We start from the raw sequence: 20,672 nt of genomic DNA on the forward strand, positions 1-20,672 counted from the left end.
TCCATGCTGACTTTTCTGCTCTTGAAATGATGCTGGTTCCCGCTCCTTGATTTGATATCTCTTCTGTTCTCAGTCTTCTGTCTGGCAAGACAGGCACTAGGTATGTATCCACACTAAGAGATGCGTCTGAAATGTAGGAAATGGAAGAGAAATCAATTTCGCCCACATTTTGAAGCAAACCAACCTAATATGCTAGTCTTGAACACAGCTGTCCATTGGATTACACCCTTCTCTGAATTTTGTAGTTCGGTTCAAAAGTGCACAAAAATGCCTATTTCATATGGGTGGGTGGGGGAAAATAGTACAAAATACATATTTTAGGGGAAGAAGTATGTGTAAATGTTTTCAATCCCCAAAAAGCCTATGGATGGAATGGACCTAGGATTGGCTCCATGCAAAAGTAGCATCCCTTCCCAGGATATACATTTAATGAGAGCGTGTTATCAACACTTCCTCTTGTTCTATGCCTAGAAAGCATGGGTCTCAGTGGTGTTCCCCTTGCTCTGCTCCTTTCCCAAGGAAAGCCTGCCCTTAAGCTCACAACAACAACAACAACAGTCTGCAGAAACCCAATGCCACTGATGTTGCCATGTGCTGCTTCCCCAGGCAACAACTTTGCCTGTTTGCAGAGTGACGGTCTGGCTGAGCTTGCTGACACAACCTTGGTTTGCTGCTCAACCTTGAACTGAACTCAGATCCTTGCACACAATTCAGCTTGTCACCAGCACTGCTAAGGAAAGGGTAGCTGCTTTGCCCCTTTTAATTGCTTCTGTTCCTCCTTTCTGTATATTGCATCTAGTTTGCAGGATACTCCACAAGGCATGACCCTCCTGCTCCCTTTTTACAGGCTGGGGTGTGGATTTTACCTGATGGAGCTGGGCCTTCCAGGTGTTGAAAAATCTACGCTCAACTCTCAAGGGCCAATTTTGTTTGTTTGTTTCCCTTTGTGAACTAGACCCTGCCACTGTGGGTCAGCCAAGACCAGACACCTGTTGCTCTAGGCACCCAAGAGGGATCATTGCAAAAGGGCCTTGGCTCCACAAATATGTAAAGGGCCTCTATGCTGAAATTCAAACCAGTTTGAAAGCGATTTAGATGTCACACCTCCCTCCCTCCACCACATGTACTGGTGTTATGCTCAGCTTTGTGCAGGAAGGGGAGGGCACTGCCTGGAGCTGTACTGCTGGTGCACAGGTTCAATCCCCCACTCAGGCCACCAGGACAGGACCCTCTGCACTGAACAGCCTTCCCCCAGCCTTGGCTGAGGCTGATGGGAGTTGTAGTCCAGTCCATCTGGAGAGCACCATCTGGAGGTTGGGGAAGGCTGGCCTAGGACTATAGTTCCCTGGCTGAGTTAAGGCGTTTTCCAAGGGCTTAAAATATGTACTGTGGCAATAGAGGTTTTGTATACCAAAAGCAAATAATTAAACTCGGTCCAGTGTTATACTGGGAGCCAGTGCAATTTGTTTAGCAAAGGCATTGCATGTTGGGGCTTAGGGTGCTGCGTTAAGCAATCTGCAGCAGCTGCAGCCTCTGGACCCACCTTAAGGGCAGCCCCACATAGAGTGCTTTGCAGTAATCCAGCTTTGATATTAGCAGTGCATGTGGTCAACGAATGGACATAGTTGGGATACTAGCCGAAGCTGGTGAAAGAATCCTCTCTCGCTTTCCAACATACTTGGGCTTACCTTATTGTATCCTCCTCACATCTACTCCATGGAGTAGGCTTAGGCAGGGGGAGAGGGGGGCTGAAGTCACCCAGTGAGCTTCCTGGCTTGGTGGGGCTTGGCGTCCAGTTGAAGGGCAGCCCGCTCTCCTTGGCTGTGCAATGCCTCCTATTCTGGACTAATGAATACAGCAGGCAGGGGGGTAAGTGCAGGTATGTGGCGCAGAGCCACAAAAATATCCCAGCAAGGCCGTCTGCCCACAAGCCAGGCATGAAACAGGATTTCTTGGCTAAGCTGCCCATTCTGAAGACTCGCAGGGCGTGTTCACGCATGAAGTGCTTGGTGAATTTTTGTCTGGTGCTTGTGTTCTTTCTTTTTTCTTAAGAAGAAAACTCTCAAGTGCTGGGCCAGGTGATTTCCTGGGACCAGTTTGTTCCCACCTATCTACTGCAGCAGGGACGTGGGTGGCGCTGTGGGTTAAACCACAGAGCCTAGGACTTGCTAATCAGAAGGTCGGCAGTTCGAATCCCCGTGACGGGCTAAGCTCCCGTTGCTCAGTCCCTGCTCCTGCCAACCTAGCAGTTCGAAAGCACTTAGTGGCTTAGTCATGCTGGCCACATGACCTGGAAGCTGTACGCCGGCTCACTCGGCCAATAAAGCAAGATGAGCGGCGCAACCCCAGAGTCGGTCACGACTGGACCTAATGGTCAGGGGTCCCTTTACCTTTATCTACTGCAGTAGGACCCCCAGAGCCTCACACAGACATCTCCCTTGCTTCGTATGTTAAAACAGCCTTTACTAATGGCTGGCTGGGACTAATGGGAGTTGTAGTCCAAAAGCATCTGAAAGGCTGCATTAAGTTTTCTCCCTACCACCATACGAGGGCTCTTGAATTGCCCCCTCCTCCTTAATGATTGCTCCAGCATCCTGTGTTATCCACACATCCATCCACTCTGACTGTGCCTGCAAGCTTTAACAAAATAATTGGTGCAATTTGTCAACGGATGGTTTAAAAGGCACCTTCGCTGTAATTTTGTAATTTGTATATTTATATAGATGCCATTGATTAAAGGCCATGCTGATTACAGAATCTTTTCTTGACCTCTCTACCCGCTGCGAGCTGAGATTGGGGGAAGGCCAGAGCTGGAAAACTCCTTTAAAAAATTCCTTGCCGTCATGTTGCACAGAGTGTGAAAGCAAAGGCCAGAGCTGGAAAACTCCTTTAAAAAATTCCTTGCCGTCATGTTGCACAGAGTGTGAAAGCAGCCTCTGCCAACCTGGCGGCCTCCAGGTGTTGTTGGACTGCAAGCTGGTGTGCTGACCTGGGGCTGATGAGAGTTGTAGTCCAACAACATTTGGAGGGTGCTGGGTTGCCAAGGACAGGGGCAATTAAAAAAAAAAAGATTTCTGCGTGACTGCCTCAAATATATCTGATTTCTCTGTGCTCTGGAGACCAGCTAGGGAATTCACACAGGTGCCAGCTGTCAGAAAAGAAAAAGCAGTCTGCATTTGTGCAGTGCAGAGTTATCATAATGAAAAAAACTTGTCCATGAAGGAGTTCCTCTTTGTGCCTGTCAGTTAGAATTGGGCTTCTGTGACCAAAGAGAAGAGCGATTGTTAATATTTCCCAAAGTCTTCACTGTGGTTTTTGTTGTTTTAGCAGCTTGCAACTGCATATTTATTTGTCCTCGCGGGCTGCAATTGCAAGGAAGAGTTGGTCTGTTTTAATAAACAGAAAACATGTGTGCGCACAGATGCCTCTTCCTTCCACAGCTCAACCCTGGGTTATAATAGGGAGCCCAGACTGAGGCTGTTGGTGCTTATATCTGTGTTCGGGTTCTTTTTGTTTTAAAAGCAAACGGAGCTCTTGCCTTGGCTGTTATTTTGTGGCAAGGAGTTCCACAAGTCAGTTGGTGGGAAGAAAAGCTGCTCCCTGCTTTTTTCCCCATTCCTTCCTTGGCCTGGACATCCTTACCTGGAAACAAGTAAGCAGAAAGCTTCCATAACAGAATCCAGAGAACTGTAGTTTCTGCTCAGAGTTACAATTCGCAGCACACTTTGCAAACTTTATTTCCCAGGGTTCTTTTGTGGGATCCCTGTGGTTTAAGTGTGTGTCTCATATGGTGTGCACAAGATGAGAGAATGCATAACACTGTGCTGTTGAAGTATCTTCCCTTCCCTCCTTTAGGCAGGCTCCTGGTAACTTTTATTTTTAAAAGTCTGAAACAGTCGGGGACCCTCCCTGTTTATACAAACATCCATCCCAACTGCTGCTTTTAAACTGCATTTTCCCCTACAGCTACCTGGCTGAGTTCCTCTCTTCTGTTAATAAATAGTATCCTTGCCATCTCTTGGCTCCTCAAAAAGGAAGGGTACAGTCCGCTTAACCCTTTCATGAATGACGGGTTACACAACCTGGAAGTGAAAATTCAGCCAACTTTGAAAAATTACTTTCCCAACAAATGGGATTATTCTCCTTCTCCTCCGACCCCAGCTGTGCATTTACACACACAGGATCTGACATTGCATTGCTGCAAAACCTGCAAGCGTTGAAATACATGGTCTTGTGTGCACTTCATTTTCATCACAGAGCAGTGCTAGTTTGAAGCTCATGTCTCTTTTCCTGTACAAGGAATACCTGGGAATTTGAGTGGGTGTGAAATTTAAAGAGAGTTTGAGGTTACTTTGTTGAATCACAAGGGATGAAAGAGACCTGTAAGCTTGGTCCAAAGGCAGGATGCCTGTGGGCATCAACACCACCCCCTCCACCCCAAGATTTGACTCCCATAATCCAGGCCACAAATGGCATACCAAGGCATCTGCAAAGCGACTAGATCCAGATGACTCAAGCAAGCAAGTACTGTAGAGAAAAGGGCCATTCTGCTTCCATACAATTCCTCTTCTGAGGAACACTGACCAAGCTACCCAGTGTTAGACACTCAGATATATTAGCTAGACACCAAATGGCTCATTAAACCAGGGTTGCAGTCGCCAAAACGGAATGCCTAGTTGTCATTTTTGGGCCAGACATCTCGAAAGTCGTATTTCTCAATATGACTTTTTGGCTCCTGAAATTCTTTCTGATCAAATATAACAAATAGAATTCTACAGGATGTGTTGTCAGTATCTGAAAACAGTCAAGATCCAAGGATCCCCAGGCATGCACCTCCAGATGGTGGAGACGTCAGGCGCCATCCTGGCAACCAAACATCTTCACTTGGTCGCAAGTGGCCAATAGCCAGGTGCAAAATGCACCAGGTGCCTGGTGAATTTCGAGTGCTGATGATAGTTCTTTTGGAGGCAGCATGCTTCTGAATGCCAGTTGCTGAGATGCACAGGTTGGGAGAGTACCCTTGCTCTCAAGTCCTGCTTTTCAGCTTCCCATTAGGGCATCTGGTTGACCACTGAAAGAGCAGGATGCTGAACTAGATACCTGCCCCCTTAATCTACTAGGGCTCTTCTTTCAGTTTTTCTAGGTAGGCTCCTGCTTCTTGATCTGCCTGGCACAGTGGCACCGCCTGCATCAGTTGTGGACCCCTTGTCCTTACTGTGTAATATCAGTGGGGTGGGGGAGCAGCACAGCACACTTGGCCTGGTTTTCAGGCCATTCCCAGACCAAATGATGCCTAGCAGCAGGGCTGGGGAAAATCCATCAGAGCTGGGCACAAAGTGGTAGAGGGCACAGCTCAGTGGCAGAGTCCCCTGGGAAAGGGGAAGAGTCCTGCTAAGGAGCCTAGAGAGTCTTCCCTAAGCGGAGCAGGGAACGCCAGATGGATCAGTGCTCCACTTCATTCTGAGGCAGCCTGAAGCAGAGCCAGCCTGGTCGTTAGGCAAAGTGCGGCAAAATGTCTTGGGCCAGCTGTGGCTTCAAGTGAACATGAAACAGCAGGTGAGAGCAGGATATAATAAATCAGCATATCTATCTATCTATCATCTATCAGATTTCTTACCTGCAATGAAGCTGCAGGGTTGGTCACAACAATATAACTTGCAGTTCAAAAAAAAGTTACTATAAAACCATTACAATGATAAAAAAAGAAGGTAAGCCATTCCAGATGAACAGAAGAGTATACATTCAGCAGAAATAGGTGAGTCCCACAAAAAAGAATATTTTAGCTGTCAAAGGCTGGGGGAAAGAGTTGTATCTTTTAGCATTAAGTCAGAAAATGTGGAAAGGGAGCATTTTCACTGAGACTGTTTCAAGTAGAAAGGGTTTAACTCTCCCTAATTTGCAAGGGCCAGATGCTGCAATTTCTTCTCCCACCCTCCATTGCTTGGCTGCTGTTTACTTTTCTGTAAAAAAACTCAGTAGTGCATGTTAATTGCACTATTAAGTCATTAATTGCCCAATTAAGTCACATCTAATTTGGTCCTCAGGTAACAGTGCTAAAGGGATCCTGGCTCAGAGGTAGAGAACAATTCTGGGTTCAGAGGGACCATTGGCTTGGCTAGGCATAAGACAGCTTGCTAAATTCCTAAGATAGCAGTGGCTTTCCCAAATGAAACCACCCAATGAGGCTGAGATGGGCCTGTAATGGAGACTGCACTCCTACCTGGCACTGTCTCTAGCTGCATCAGTCTATTAAGCAACCAGGACTCATAGGAAGAATGCAGAGATGTGAGATGTTGGTGACAAGGTGATGTGTGACAAGATGCCATTTATTTCGTAGGGTTCAATTGCATGCTGTGCTAGAAAGGCTTCCTGGTTCCTTCAGCTGTTAGTAATCACACTGTTGCTGGCCTCAACCTTAATTGCTTAAATAGTTTCCAAGTGTTTGTGAAATAATTTTTTAATCTGCAGGGCGCAGAAGGCCAAGAGTGACATTTCTGAAAATGTGGGCAACAGGAATCCAGTGTCTGGTTTGAGCTGGAAACCAGGGTGAGCTTCTCAGACTGAACAAAGAGAGGTGTGCCTCTTCCACCTGGAGGGGAGGGGGAAGTGCAAGAAATGCTTTTGCAAACAGCATAATCTGAGATCTGATTTTTAAAACTCACCAAATTGTTTTGGAGTCAGATTTCTGTGTATGAGGAACGTGCTCTTTCATAAGACAATATGATCATTGACATGGTCTCTGGCACAGGAGAGGGTGAGAAATGAAGGTGAAGAGCTGAACAAATATGAATTAGAACGGATTTGACTTGTCAAACCGGTGTAGGTGCCTTTGAGTTTCTGTATTTCTCCAGCTTCAGGTGAGGAAGTCAGGGGCAATTCAGTGAGGGCTGTCATCTTAGGCACCCTTACCTGGGTGCAAGTCCCATGGAACCCAGTGAGCTCACTGCACGGGAGCAGGTGGAATGGGAGACATTTCTTTCCATCGATTTGGATCTTGGTTTCAGCAGGAGGAAGGCATAAGCCGCAGGGGCCGAAATCAGGTCTCAGCAGGAAATAGCTGGCAAACGTTTAGCTTATTTCTGTTAATGATTTCAGATCTTAACTTAGGCTTTTTGGTGTTAGGCTTTTGTTTTCACTCAGAAGGGTTTTTGTTTCCTTCTTGAGAGACCCAGAAACTCAAGTGCCTTTCTGTAAACTGCTTAGACTCTCCCAAAACTTGGTTTCACCCGCTAACCCCCAATGACCCATAACATACTCAGGAGTTTCATTTAATCAGCTTTACTCATTAAGCTTTCCTTCCATTCCCTTTTACAGATTTCAGCCCTTGGCAGGGAGGGGGTGTCCTGCTGAAATAAATTCCAGATTTGGTGCCCATTTTTAGGGCAGTGCAAGGCTGCCAGTTTGCATACATCTGCTTTTCATACATTCTGTTTTCTTTGAATTTTGAATTATTGTCAAGGGGCAGGACAGATGCTGCCATGGCATCTTAGGCAAAGGTAAAGGACCCCTGGACCGTTAAGTCCAGTCGAATTTGACTATGGGGTGTGGAGCTCATCTCGCTTCAGGCCGAGGGAGCCAGCGTTTGTCCGCAGACAGCTTTCTGGGTCATGTAGCCAGCACGACTAAACTGCTTCTGGTGCAACGGGACACAGTGACGAGTATTGGTATGCTTTTGAACGGCTGGGACAGAGCAAAGAGAGCTCACCCCATCATGCGGATTCGAATCACCAACCTTCTGATTGGCAAGCCCAAGAGGCTCATTGGTTTAAACCACAGTGCCACCCACTCCCTTTCATGGCATCTTAAAGGACAGGGTGGGCCATGGGGCAAAGAATATCAGCTACAGGGGTATCCTATGACCATTGGGTGGGACCGTAGGTCAGTGATGGTAGAGCAGAATTTGCATTTGGATGAAGGAGAAATCCCTTTGAAATAGATTTACATGTGGATTTTGCTGGGTCCAATCCAATTGGGCTTCGCTTGCAATGGATTGCCTCTCATATTCAGGACCTGCTTATATGCCATCTGCCTGTGCAATGTCTGGTGTCCTTTCTTTCTTTCTTTCTTTCTTTCTTCTTTTTTTTTTGTAAGCCTGACTAATTACATAGAAAATGACTCATTTTTAAAAACATAGATTATACATATAAATGTATATAAAACAGTCAAGCCCTATGCTGTACAGTATTTTGTACAGAAGAATGTTACCAGTATATTAGTACATATGAGTTTTATAAAGTAATATGCATTGTTGTATGCATCTGCATATGTCCTGGTTACTTTCCGCTTTATAACTTGTGTATAGTATTGTACGCATAATAATATAATTTGTGAGATTTCCTTGTATTTGTAGCAGAACAGGGGACCTCACTTCTAGTCAAGATTAAGGAGCAAGTTGGGGTTTGGGGTAGGGAATCTCTTGAGGTAGTCAGAAGATTGCACCCCTTCTTGGCATGCCGAAAGCCCAAAGATTAGAATCTATGGCATTTTAAAATAATTTTTTGAATAGGGCTGCTAGGAAAGAAATACTGCGCCCCCCCCCATTTTTCTGAGACCTTACAGTCCCACTGTTGGCCTGATGCTAGGCCTGGCTCAGTAGTACAAGGCAGTTTCCTGTATTCTCTGAAAGACTTGCCGAAGGCCCTTCCTGGATTCTGACATTTCTTTAAAAGCACTTGTGATGTGATATGTAATTTGAGTATTTTCCACCTGCCAATCTGCCTCGATCAGGGATAGATAATGTGGTGCCCTCCAGATGTTCAGCAATCATCTGTAGTTGGCAGACTGGGTTCTCTTGTGCCCTTGGCAAGGAGCTGTATTGGCACCCCCCCAGCCCACCCCCCCCAAACACTTTACCGCAATAGCCACATTAGAAATGACTACATTTTACTTGACCCAAATACTCGAAGCATTCAGAATGAGTGTGAGGGCAAAGGGCAAAAAATAGAAATAAAAGTGCATGTCTTTATGCTGTGAGAAGAATGGGAAGTTTCTCCCACATTTCAACTTGCTGCGACAGGGGCGTCACGTCAGCACACACATTTACACCATGCACTCCATAGTCTGATAGGTAATTTTTTGCACCCAAACTCATCCCAGGCCTGTGTTCCAGCAGAGTTTGGTTTCACCAACCCCTAGGTTGGCAGGCAGTATAGTTAGTGGTCAGGGCTGATGGGAGTTTGAGTCCATCAACATCTGGAAACCCCTGGCCTAGTACCACAGAAGACCATGGGATATATTGGGGAACCCCTAATCACACCAGGATCTTCAGCCTTCCTCCAAACTGCGAGCAAATGTTAAGTCATGCCATAAAATGCATGTACTGCTAGATTGTGAGGAAAAAACCTCAGAGCAGTTCACAAAAGAATAAAACAATAAAATTGTCAATAAAAACGGGTAAAGCAGCTGTTTAAAACATTCAAAAGATAATTAAGCAATAAGCTAAAAACTGATTAAAACACAAGTCAGCATTCTACATATATGGGCAAGTTTGCCTGAAAAGAAATGTTTTTAGTAGGCATTGAAAAGAAGTGAAGGTGCTTGCCTGCCTCATATCAATAGGCAGGGAGTTTCAAAGTGTAGGTGCTGCCACACTAAAAGATTGATATATTACAACTGCAGTGTGAGGATTATGAGGCACTTGCAACTGTACCAGTTCCACTATTATGCTCAGGGTTCTCTGGTGGATGTTGCTACACCTTCACTGGTAAACTTAAGCGAAGGCGGCTGCAAATGGGGGGATATTTAACCTGGTGTCCACCAGAGATGGGCTTAATGAAGCAGCTGCCACCATTTTCATTTTGTGGGGAAGGTCGCGGCAGAGGACAGCTTACCTAAGGCCCTCTTATGCAAGGCACTGGCACTTGCATGGGCCAGAATGTGCAAACTTATCAGAACTCTTTATCATAGGTGATAAATAATGGCCGGGTTTGCACATTACATTAAACTGTGGTTGAAGAAACCATGAGTTGTCCCAGCGACAATCAACCAAACCATAGCTTGTTTCTCCAAAGTCTGTTTTGTTTCCCAGCTGCTCTTGCTTTGTGCCTTAGTAGTTTGGCAGTTGCGTGGGGAAATCACCAAGGAAATCAAAAGCTAACAGAAAATTAAAACGGGACAGAATGTTGGGGAAAGAGAAAAAATGAATGTGCATGGGTGAAGGAAGGAATTGAGATGGCTGGCTGGCTGGCTGGCTGGCTGGATAGATAAGCTTCAGACAAGTAAAATTATAATGCTTTTGACTGTTAAAGGACTTCCACAGGTATAGTGAAGGATAGCTAGATTCTGAGTCACCTTTTTGTCCTCCCCCTTAAAATGCTGCCGCCTTGTGGACTCTGTCAGCCAAGGCACCCACCTGTGCCCGGGCATGGCCTCAAAACATGTAGATCAGGAACAGGGCTTTGGAGCATGTGCAATGTCTCTTTCCTGCTCCAGTGAGCACCCCCAAGTCAGAGGGGTGCAATATTCAGGCAAACTTTTAGCTGGGTCACCCCTCACTTTTTGGAAACAAAAGCCTTCTGGTGACAGTGGAGGAGTGAGATCGAGAGATGGAGCTAGGAGGCAGCAAAGCTGTCAGGGCAGGAAGAAGACAAGAGGCCAACCCCCACCCCACACGCCCCTCCCCTTTGCCTGCTGCGATTGGCTCCGTGACCAAGCAAGGGAGGGAGCGAGTGGGTGCTGAAAGCAGGCAGCAGCCCAGAGACACAGGGATGGGAAGGCAGATCTGAGCCCTGTGCGCCTCTCCCTCTTTCTCTCTCTCTCTCTCTGCCACGGAAACCCAGCCAAGGAGAAAGAAGGCTTGCCTGGCTCAGTCATGTAAGCACCCTGTTCCTCCTCCTCCTCCTCCTCCCCCCAGCAACAAGGGGGTGGGTGGGGCAGGGTGAGGAGGAAGAGACGGGGAAAGGTGCCTGTTGCACCTACGGGCACCATGGGCAACTCGTACCACAAGTGGAGCCCCCCAAACGCCAAGGGCTGGTCTCTCTGGAACTTTGGCCGTTCCGCAGGGCTGAAGACAGGTACGGACTTGTCAGGTGGGGAGCCTGCGGGAGGCCTGGCAGGGAGGGTGTGGCTGGGGAGTCGCTGTGGGGCAGCCACTTTGAGGAAGGGACCGAAAGGGGCAAATTCCCCATGACTTACCCCCGCCCCTGCCCAAATCTCCAGACTACAAAACTCCTCTGTGGGCCCTTAACTTCCAGGTTCATCCCTCCTCAAAGTGGCAGATACGGTGGGGGCGGACTCTGGCTTTTCTCAGGTATGAGGGGGACCTAACCTGGCATGTGCTCAGAGGCATTCCTGTCTTCACATGCTCCAGAGCAGCTTCCTGTGGCTGCTGGGAGTTGTAGTCCAAAACACGGAGCCGTGGCCTAGCTATGAAGCCAGATTCTAGGGTTGAATTGGAGCTCTCATTGCTCTGGTGGTTCTGAAATCTGAGGTCCAGAGATGCTCTTCCGCACCTGGCTCTTTACCCTGCTGTCCCAGAGTTCCTGGCGCCTCTCGCTTGGGGACCCAGCTAGGAAATTGCAGCTGGGAAATACACTTCACCATTGCAAGATCGGCACGTCAAAACGCCAGGGAGACTGTCTCCCGGTTTCATTGAAAAAGCAATTTGCGAAGGTGCTCTGCAGTCCTGAAGGAACCAATTCTGAAATTAAACCAGGGCTCAGTTTTTATTTTATTTATCACAAGATCTGCATAACACTTGTCCGTTGGCAGATTTGTAAGGCAGCTACGAAAGCACCAGAAAAGACCCAGAAATAATTTTTAAAAATGATGAGCATAACAATCGTGCATTTGCAAACATACGTGTCATATAGGAACACTGAACAGAGAGCCAGGTTGGGCTGCGGCTTTTGGTTTGATTGTGCATTGAATGGCAAACTTTGGGTTGTTGTTGTTGTGGTTTCTCCTTGTTGGAGCTCCTTTGCTGTTTCAAAAGAGCTACTTCCCTGCCATGTTCTGAGAAACCTGGGGGCTGTCCTTGGGCTATCTCTGGTGTTGCAAACAGCCCTGAGGCTGCTTTGTGGGTTTCTAGGGCTGGTGCTTTGCTAATATAATCACCCCACAGAGGAGATCACTCCCCTGGAATCAGCCTAACTAATCTGGAAGGACTGTTCTTCTGCAGAGTCAGTGGCCTGGATTAGAATATCCTCTCCATCCATTAGGAAAAAATCAGAAGGCCAGGGAAACGCAAGCTCTTCCTCTTGCTTAAAATCTTTTAGAGCCTTCCACCCTTTTACTACTTGGTGTGTGAATGCCATCCCCAAAACTAAGGTTGCCAACTGTTTTTCCATCCTCTGTGCCTGAACCTCTAAAAGAAGCCTTACAGGTATTAGCAGAATAGAAAGCTTATCTCCATGGTGTGAAGAGCTCAGTCTATAGGTTTCTGCAGATTATTCTGATATTAAAGGCAAAGGAGCAGGGCTCCCCCACCCCACCCAGGTCAGCTTGTAACCCCACCTTCTCATTCACATCCAATATTACCAGCCAATATCCCAAGGCCATTGTACAAATCCAGGTTTGACTGCACTTGGAGCATTGTTTCAGTTCTGGTCACCTCACCTCCCAAAGGACATTGCAGAGTCGATTCAGAAAAGGGCAACCAAAACATTCAAGGGAATGAAGCAACTCCTCTATGATGAAAGGTTGCAACATTTGGGATTTTTTTTAATTCAGAGGAAAGGCCAATAAGAGGTGACATGATATAAGTTCATAAAATGATGCGTGGCAAGGAGAAAGTGGAGAGAGGAAAGTTTCCCTTCCCCTCTCATAACACTAGAACTTGTGGACATTCAATGAAGCCAAATGTGAAGATTCGGGACAGATATTAAGAAAGTATTTCTTCATGTAGCACATAGTTAACTGTGGAGTTCCCTCCTGCGGGAGGCAGTGACGGCCACTGAGTTGGATGGCTTTGAAAGTGGAATGGACAGATTCATGGAGGAGAAAACTATCCGTCGCTCCTCGCCATGATAGCTGTGCCCTGCCACTGCTGTCAGAGGGAGTAAATTTCTGAATACCAGTTGCTGGAAACTGCAGGAGGGGACATTGCTGCTGTGCTCAGGTTCTGCTTGCGTTCTTCCCATGGGTAGCTGGTTGGCCACTGGGCTAGATGGGCTATTGGCCTGATCCAGCAGCAGTGGTGGACACTGGACTCTCAAATTTCAGCAGTGCCCTGTGTGATGCAAAAATTCGGCACCCTGCCCCCCACCTGTCATGCTCCGTTCTACAGCATTAATGTGGTGCCCCTTGCAGTGTGGTGCCCCGTGTGACCAAACCCTAAAACCACCTCTGTCAGCAGACATTTATATTTTCATCGAGCTGTTTCTCTGTGTTTCAGCCTCCCGCAATCTGAATGCCCTCCTGGCTGGGGCTGATGGGAGTTGTGGTCCAAAACAACTAGAGGGTACCCAGGTTGAGGACGGCTGCTTTATTCGTTGCTTTATTCCTTGCCCCACCTCTTAGTCTCCCTCCCCATTGTCAAAGTATAGATTAAACATGCAGAGCAGCTGACACCCCTCTTATTTCCCTATGCCACCTTGCAAAGTGTCAGTTACACTGATGGATTACAATAATAATAATTTTATGTTAATATCTTGATACATTTTTTTAATGCCGCCTTGGGTACTCCTGTGTGTAGCAAGACGGGATAAAAAATCCCCTGCTTGTTTCAAGGATTTTAAGCAGCAGCTAATTGGTGCTCAGGTGTCCTTGAGTGTGCTGAGCGCTGGTCTTTTGGAGCATAAGGAGAGACTGTGGCTGTGAATACACTTTGTACTCCCCCCCCCCCCCAGCAGGCTGGTAGTATAAATGTTGTTTGCCTAATTAACAGCCGCTGGATTAGGGACTCAAAAGTTCACTTTATTTTTCAGTCTGTTGATGCGCTTGTGGTTATAGCATGTGATGGGGAGGTCAGGACTCCTGAGTTTTTGTTTTTGGTGTTGCTGCTGATTCAGGGAAGCCAAGGCCTCTTACCTCCACCCCCACAAAACAGGAATTTCTGTTTAGCTGATGTTTCCCCCCCCCCCCATGAAAACCTTGACACAAATGGGGTGATAATCCCTGTAAACAGGAAAGTTCAGTTCCTTAATTTTTTACCGTACGGTGCTGTTAGTTTATTCCCCTGCACTAAAGCCCCCTCTCCCCTTCTCTGTTTAACAACAAAGCTTACTGGTTTTTTAGAGGACAGGTTGTTGCAAATGCATTTCCCCATAAACAAAACAGGCAAATGTTAGAGGATCTTCCCTGATGATGTTATTGTACAGGGATGATGTTTTTTCCCCTCCAGGCGCCCTTGGGTTCCTGATCAATCTGCCTGCTAAGATAAACTGTACTGAAGAACTGAGAAATGAAACTTTTTAATGTTCATTAAATCTGTGCTAGGAAAAGGAGCTTGCCTCGTTCTTCACCCACCCTTTTAGTATGAATAAATCGTAATTCATCTCTAAAATGTGAGACTCTTAAGTTTGTGAGTTGCTTGTTGGTGATGGAAAGGCAGAAGCACTGGGTTTTTAAAATAATAAAATCTTCCGCTTCCCATGCTGAGCCTTGGCACCAATAGCACAGCCCAGGGTTGGCTTGAGCATGATTGACTCAGATTAAGTCCTGCTTTCCTGGCTGTATTCAAAGCTGTGTGGTCACCTGGTCATGTGCCTCTAAAAGCCACCTGACATGCAAAAACCTAGCAAGTGAAACTTCCTCCGCAACTTGTTTGATTGATTTCTGCATGCGAGGCTCCAGTGAAAGGCCCAGGGGGAGCAGGACCAATAAAAATAGTTGGCGGCTGTAACTCAGAGTTGCCACTTGTAGCCAAGTATGAGAAGCACCTTTATGAGTTTGATTTGGGATATGAGATGGCACCTGACTTGGCCCGATGTCTTGGCAGAAGAAAGGTTGCTGAGAGTCAGACATGGGTTTTGCAGGCTTCCTGGGCTGATTTCTGAAACCCTTCTGTGACGTGACCTTGGCCAAGACAGCCCTGCTTATTTGCCTGCTGATGCGTCAGACTTTCCAGGCAAGGTATTTTGCAAGATGTCGTTGGAAAAACACTGTGTGACACGTGTAGCCGTAATAGTGGTGGAAGAACACCTATTGCAATGCCAACGTTTTGGCTCTTGGCACTGTACCAGGTCTTGCTGAAGAGAGGGAATAAGCCCTGGGCATGGATGGATGGAGTGGCGGCTGAGTCATCCCGCAAAGTTGGCATTGCAGGAGTACCCTTGACACTGCAATTTGGTGGATCCGATGCCAAGGAGGAGAGCTGAACTTTTGTACTTTCCATTGAAAAGGGAATCTGGGCAGATGTGGCCTTTCTGTCTTGCAGGGACTTGAGACAAACAGGTGCCTGCAGAAATCCCTATTCTGTGCTCCTGTTAAACCGCCTGCCCTTCCCATTCCACATGTGCAGTCTGCAAAATTTCCCCATTTTGGAACTACAATTACATAAAGGTACAGGCTGAGGGCCAAACTAGACATGACACCATTTGAGCAATGAGCAATTGTGCAAGTGCTTTCTTATATTTTAAAAAATGAATAGCAGATACGGCATTGGGATTGGGAATGCAGGAGGGTGGATCTGGCAAAGTGTTAAAGGCCCCCTTCCCCTGCTTCCAGCAGCATCCTAATCTGCAGTTTAGTACAGACAAACCAACATCACCCACAAATTGCTAATTGCATGAATGGTGTCATGTCTAGTATGTGGAGTCCTTTGACCTTGACCTTCGCGATACTCTGTGAAGTGCGCGAGACTGTTCCGCAGCAGATGGTTTGAGGTTTGCATTGGGCTCAGCTTGTTGCTTGTCCCAACGCCTTCCTTCTGTCTTGTAGTGCATGGCCAAAGCTGAGGTTGGTTGCTAAAGTGGCATACAAGGTATACACAGTGGGCCCAGGTTCAGAACACTCTCCAGGACATACAGGGAATCCACACAGTTTAGAGGTGACCTAGGAAGCTTGTGCATGCAGATGCTGGGCAGAAGAAAGGGGAGGGAAATAATTTTAAAATGTCATTTTTTAAAAAGAGAGGGACTTCATCTGGGGTTAGCCTGTGCATTAAGCAGCACAGCAACAAGCAGGAATTCCGCAAACAAATGCAGCAATTGGAAAACTTTCCTGCTTATTGTGTTGTGGCTTCCAGAGACTGGGATTCAGAAGCATTATGGCCCCCAGCTGTGAAAGCAGAGCATTAGCTGTTGATAGCCTTGCCCTCCATTAATCGGCCCAATCCTCTTTTAAACCCATCCATGTTGGTGTGGCCATCACTTTTCATGTTGAACTTGTTGCTCATGAGATGCTGCTGGACTCCAGCTCCCATCATCCCTGCCTATTGAGCATGCTGGTTGAGTCTGATGGGAATTTGAGTTCAAGAACATCTGGCATAGACAATTCTGAGCTAAGTGGACCAATGGTCATAAGGCAACAGCTTCCTGTGTTCCTAAAGCAGACTTTGCCAACCTGGTGCCCTCCAGATGTTGTTGGACAACAACTCCCATCAGCCCCAGCCAGCCAACAAGGCTGTACTAAAGCATTTCACATCCTGTATAGAAAGGGATGAGTGGCATGATCCCAGACAATAATGATGATGATGATGATAATTGTTATTGTTGCTGTTGTTTCTGTTTCCCTAAAGGAGCCCAGGGTGGCAAACAGCACCCCCCTTAAAAAAAACCCCAAGCAAATCTCCTCACAGCTAAATAAGTTCAAGACTGCCATTTGCTTACAGCAGGGGTTTGCTAGAACATGAGGGCATGGGGCCACAGCACTGTACTTAAACCTTTCCTGGGGTAAGGGTAAGAAAGAGAAGTTTAAATATTGCCAGTGCCTCAGAAGAGAGCAGTCTTTTATCTCAGGTAGGCCTGTGTGTTGTCAGTCCCCATAGCAATCCAGCGAGATGTGGGCAAGGCCAGACGGAGGCCCTTCCTTTGAATGCTACATTCATCCTCTGACAAAGGAGGAGACGGGGCCTCTGCTGATAAGGCATATTGTGGCAGAAGAGTCGGCCACATGTGTGAACAGAGAGAGGGCGATAGCAGGGAGTGGTGGCGGTGGGGCAGGCGTTTGTCTGGAAAACGTGGAGCGCGTTTTGGTCTGTTCTCAGTCCTAGCGCCATAGCAACCGATCATCGGAGGCCGCAGAGCAAAAGAATGTGCATTGTGTTGCTTCAGCGGTTTTTCAGGCGCTCAGCTGGGATCGATTGGTGGGGGCCGGGGTGTGTCTGCCCCTGCAGGACGGTCTAAGGCTGCCTGGGGCCCCCCCAATTCTCCGTGTGTAGCAAAAAAAGGAAGGGCAGTGGTGCGGTTGGCTCCCTGTACTTCCAGTCTCTGAGAAATGGGAGAGTCTTGGCCGAAAAGTGGGCAGGAGAAGTAGTTGCCTCAAAACAGTGAATTAATTGGGGAAGGTGTTGTCATTGTGGGATACAATCCACCAGGGCATCCTTGAAATGAGGGAGAGCAAGTAGAGGTGTGTGCATGTGCTCAATGCCCATGACTGTGCCTTGGTTCCTCGTGTGTAGGGCTTATATGTGTAGGACTATTGTGGGAATAAAAAATGTGGGTAGCGGGAGGGTTAGAGCCATTTTGGAGGAAATATTACATTAAAATGCATTAAATAAGTTATATTTGATTCCCTCGCCCCCCGATCAACTGTGAAATTGTGTCATGTTCAAAACAATAGATTTCACCAGGAAATGTCACTGGACAGGCTGGTGCACTCTGCACATGTTTAGCGGAGTTCCCTTCTTTGTTTTGTTGGCTGAGCCCTGGCACTGAATGCAGACTGTAGGGTTGTTCATTTGCCCAGCTGGTTTTTCCTTTCCTCTGCTCCAGGAAGCTTGCAATGTTTCTTCTTCCTCATACCAGGACCTTAGCAATTAGGTGCTTGGATGCATTAAGCAGCCTTTGATCTGAGCGATGGTCCAAGAGGTCTTCCTCTATGCCTTTGGCTGCTGCATCTCCTCTAGGTGGCCAGAAGGGGGCAGAAGAAAACTCTGAACCGAGGGGTGGGGGTGGTATTCAAGCAAACACCCACTGAATATTTTGGTTCTGCCATGACTAGCATGCCATAACTAGGCATCGTTTTGACTCCTAATCCTTAAGATTGAGGGACCTGGTTCAGTTATTTAGTAACGACGGAAAGGCACTCTGCGCAGGCCTTGTGGCACTCTTTTAAAAAAATTATTCATAGACTGAGCCCTGGCACAAGTTAAGCCCAGAATTAATTTGGAGAGTTAATCAGGGGGTGTATGTGTGTATTTTCATGTAACTAAAATGAGATTTCAGGTTGGGCTCAAGTCTTAGCCCTTGAATGCTCAGTTCCCCTTTCAATACCACCCTGGTTTGGTGCCCCAAATATTGCACTGCAGTGCATTGCCTTGGAAACCGCCCGGTTGCCTTTAGGAACTTCTGTTGCCCATGCTGAGCTGGGATGTAGCTCCCTCCTGCCCCTTTTGACTTCTGCTACCACATTAGCTGGAACCCCTGCTAGGAAGGCCTTGGAGGCTATGGAGATAGGAGAGCAGGATCACGCCCTTGTGGGGGATGGGCACACCAGGCATGCCACTGAGTCATCTTGGTGGAATGCAGCCTGTGGCCAGATGCCACCCATTGGGAACAAGGTGTGTGTGTGTGTGGGGGGGAAACATCTGGTTTACAGGAAGGGCTGCTGCTCAGAGCATCCAGAAGGTGCCAGGTTCAATCCCTGATCAGATGGCATCTCCAAGTAGGGTTTGGAATATCCCTTGCCTGGAACCTAGAGACCTGCTGCCAGTCGGTATAGGGAGTGTTGAATCCTGTGGACCACTGGGTCTAACTTGTGGCAAGGCAGCATCCTGTATGCTTATGTGACTTGAAGCACAGAGGGGGTGGGCTTTCCCTGTCTGGGATTCCCTGTCTGGAAGTGCTTCGAGGGGCTAGTGTAGGGCTGGGGAGTAGATTGACTGACCCACCTGAAAGCCACCAGCCCCTTGGGACTGCTTCCTCCAGGACCTTTGAAGGTGACTTCCACCATGCCCCTTTGCAGGCACAGAGATGCACCACTGGGCAATTTTTTGGGAGGCCATCACTATTGTGCCATTCAAACATGTGTAGTCCTACCCAGGCAAATTCACAGGACTGTAGAAGTGTCTAGACCAGCTCCCTGCAGTGCAGGAATTGCTGCCAAAGAATCCCTGACAGATGGCCATCCAAACTCTGCTTAAAAACCTCCACTGAAGGAGTGTCCACCACCTTTCTAGTGAGTCCCTTCCACTCTTACCACCAGAAAGTTATTCTTAGGATTTAGTTGGAATCTCCATTCTTGTCATTTGAATCCATTGGTTTGGATCATCCCTTCTGGAGCAGCAGAAAGCAAGCTTTCTCAGTCTTCCATTTGACAGCCCTTCAGATATTTGAAGGAGGCTATCATATCCCCTCTCTGCCTCCTCAGCTGTTAATCCTCTTTGATTTAGAAGGGTGGGTGTGTGCAGAAGGAACTTCTTTTTTCCCCTCTAAGCCAGTTTCCAGAATGAGAAGAGAGGTGTGCAGTTTGAGAGGAAGAGCCCCAGGTGATGGGCAGCAGAACAGCACCTGCTTGGCAGGTAAAATGTCCCAAGGTCAAGCCAGTGGCATCTCCGGTCAAAAGGGTAGCAAGGCTGGGAAAGGCAGTTCCTGTTATTGTTTGGTGCTGTTGTTGTTAATTTTTTTACTTGCCCTTCACCAGCAAGTCCTAGGGCAGCTCATAGCCATTTAAAAGTCAGAATTAAAAACAATTAAAACAAATTGCAGCCACTGGAATAGGGTGGGCCTTGAAAACATACATCTCACGTGTCAAAGGACAGGGTGGAAAAAGTGCATCTTCGGCATTCCCCGAAAGCTGCCGCCTGCACCTACCTCTGTGGGGAGGAGGAGGGTTCCATTAAGGGGCTGATAGCTGAGGTAGAGCCAGCCCTTCTCCAACACAGTGCCCTCCATATATTTAGAACTACAACTCCCATCAGCACCTGCCAGCACAGCTGTGTCATCCAAGGCATAAATTGTGCATGCCAGTTGCCAGGGGCACCAGGTTGGCAAAGGCTGACTAGTGAGCTAAATGCCGCAGTGGGCTGACTCGACACAGGGTACCTCCATGTGGCAGAATTGCACCCCATTGCCCTATTTGTGACGTTGTAAGGGACCCTAGAGCGCCTGTACTTTTTAGATTCTGCTCCGCTCCAATAACACTCAAACAGAGTGATACCTCGGGTTAAGAACTTAATTCATTCTGGAGGTCTGTTCTTAACCTGAAACTGTTCTTAACCTGAAACTGTTCTTAACCTGAAGCACCACTTTAGCTAATGGGCCCTCCTGTTGCCGCTGTGCTGCCGCTGCATGATTTCTGTTCTCATCCTGAAGCAAAGTTCTTAACCCGAGGTAATATTTCTGGGTTAGTGGAGTCTGTAACCTGAAGCGTATGTAACCCGAGGTACTGCTGTATTACCAAAGCATCAGTTGTGTTCTAGGCTTTTTGTTCCTTGGGACTCTTGCATATCTAGTTTAGGAGAGGCAGTTGTGATGCAGCCCCTTCCCATAGCTCCCTGAGTGATGTGTGGTCCGAATGTGATATCTGTCAGTCTGTCTATCTTTCTATCATCCATCTATCTATCTATCTATCTATCTATCTATCTATCTATCTATCTATCTGGAATTTGCCTATATATATATATATATATA

General features: G+C 47.2%; 1 protein-coding gene across 2 annotated transcripts in view; it reads left to right on the top strand.

Annotated features, from left to right (window-relative positions):
* Positions 1 to 20,672, top strand: part of NHSL3 (NHS like 3) — a 56,097-nt gene that overhangs the window by 7,412 nt on the left and 28,013 nt on the right. Inside the window, exon 1 of one of the 2 annotated variants that reach the window (XM_081870366.1) lies at positions 10,856 to 11,012. The exons of the other annotated variant lie outside the window; for it this stretch is intronic. Coding sequence (XP_081726492.1) covers positions 10,925 to 11,012 — 88 coding nt within the window. The 5' untranslated portion in view covers positions 10,856 to 10,924. Of the gene's footprint in view, positions 1 to 10,855; positions 11,013 to 20,672 lie in introns of those variants that run through there. 2 annotated transcript variants of the gene reach the window in all.

This window comes from Podarcis erhardii (assembly GCF_964252035.2).
Source record: "Podarcis erhardii genome assembly, chromosome: 7".
In the NCBI taxonomy this organism is placed as follows: Eukaryota; Metazoa; Chordata; class Lepidosauria; order Squamata; family Lacertidae; genus Podarcis; species Podarcis erhardii.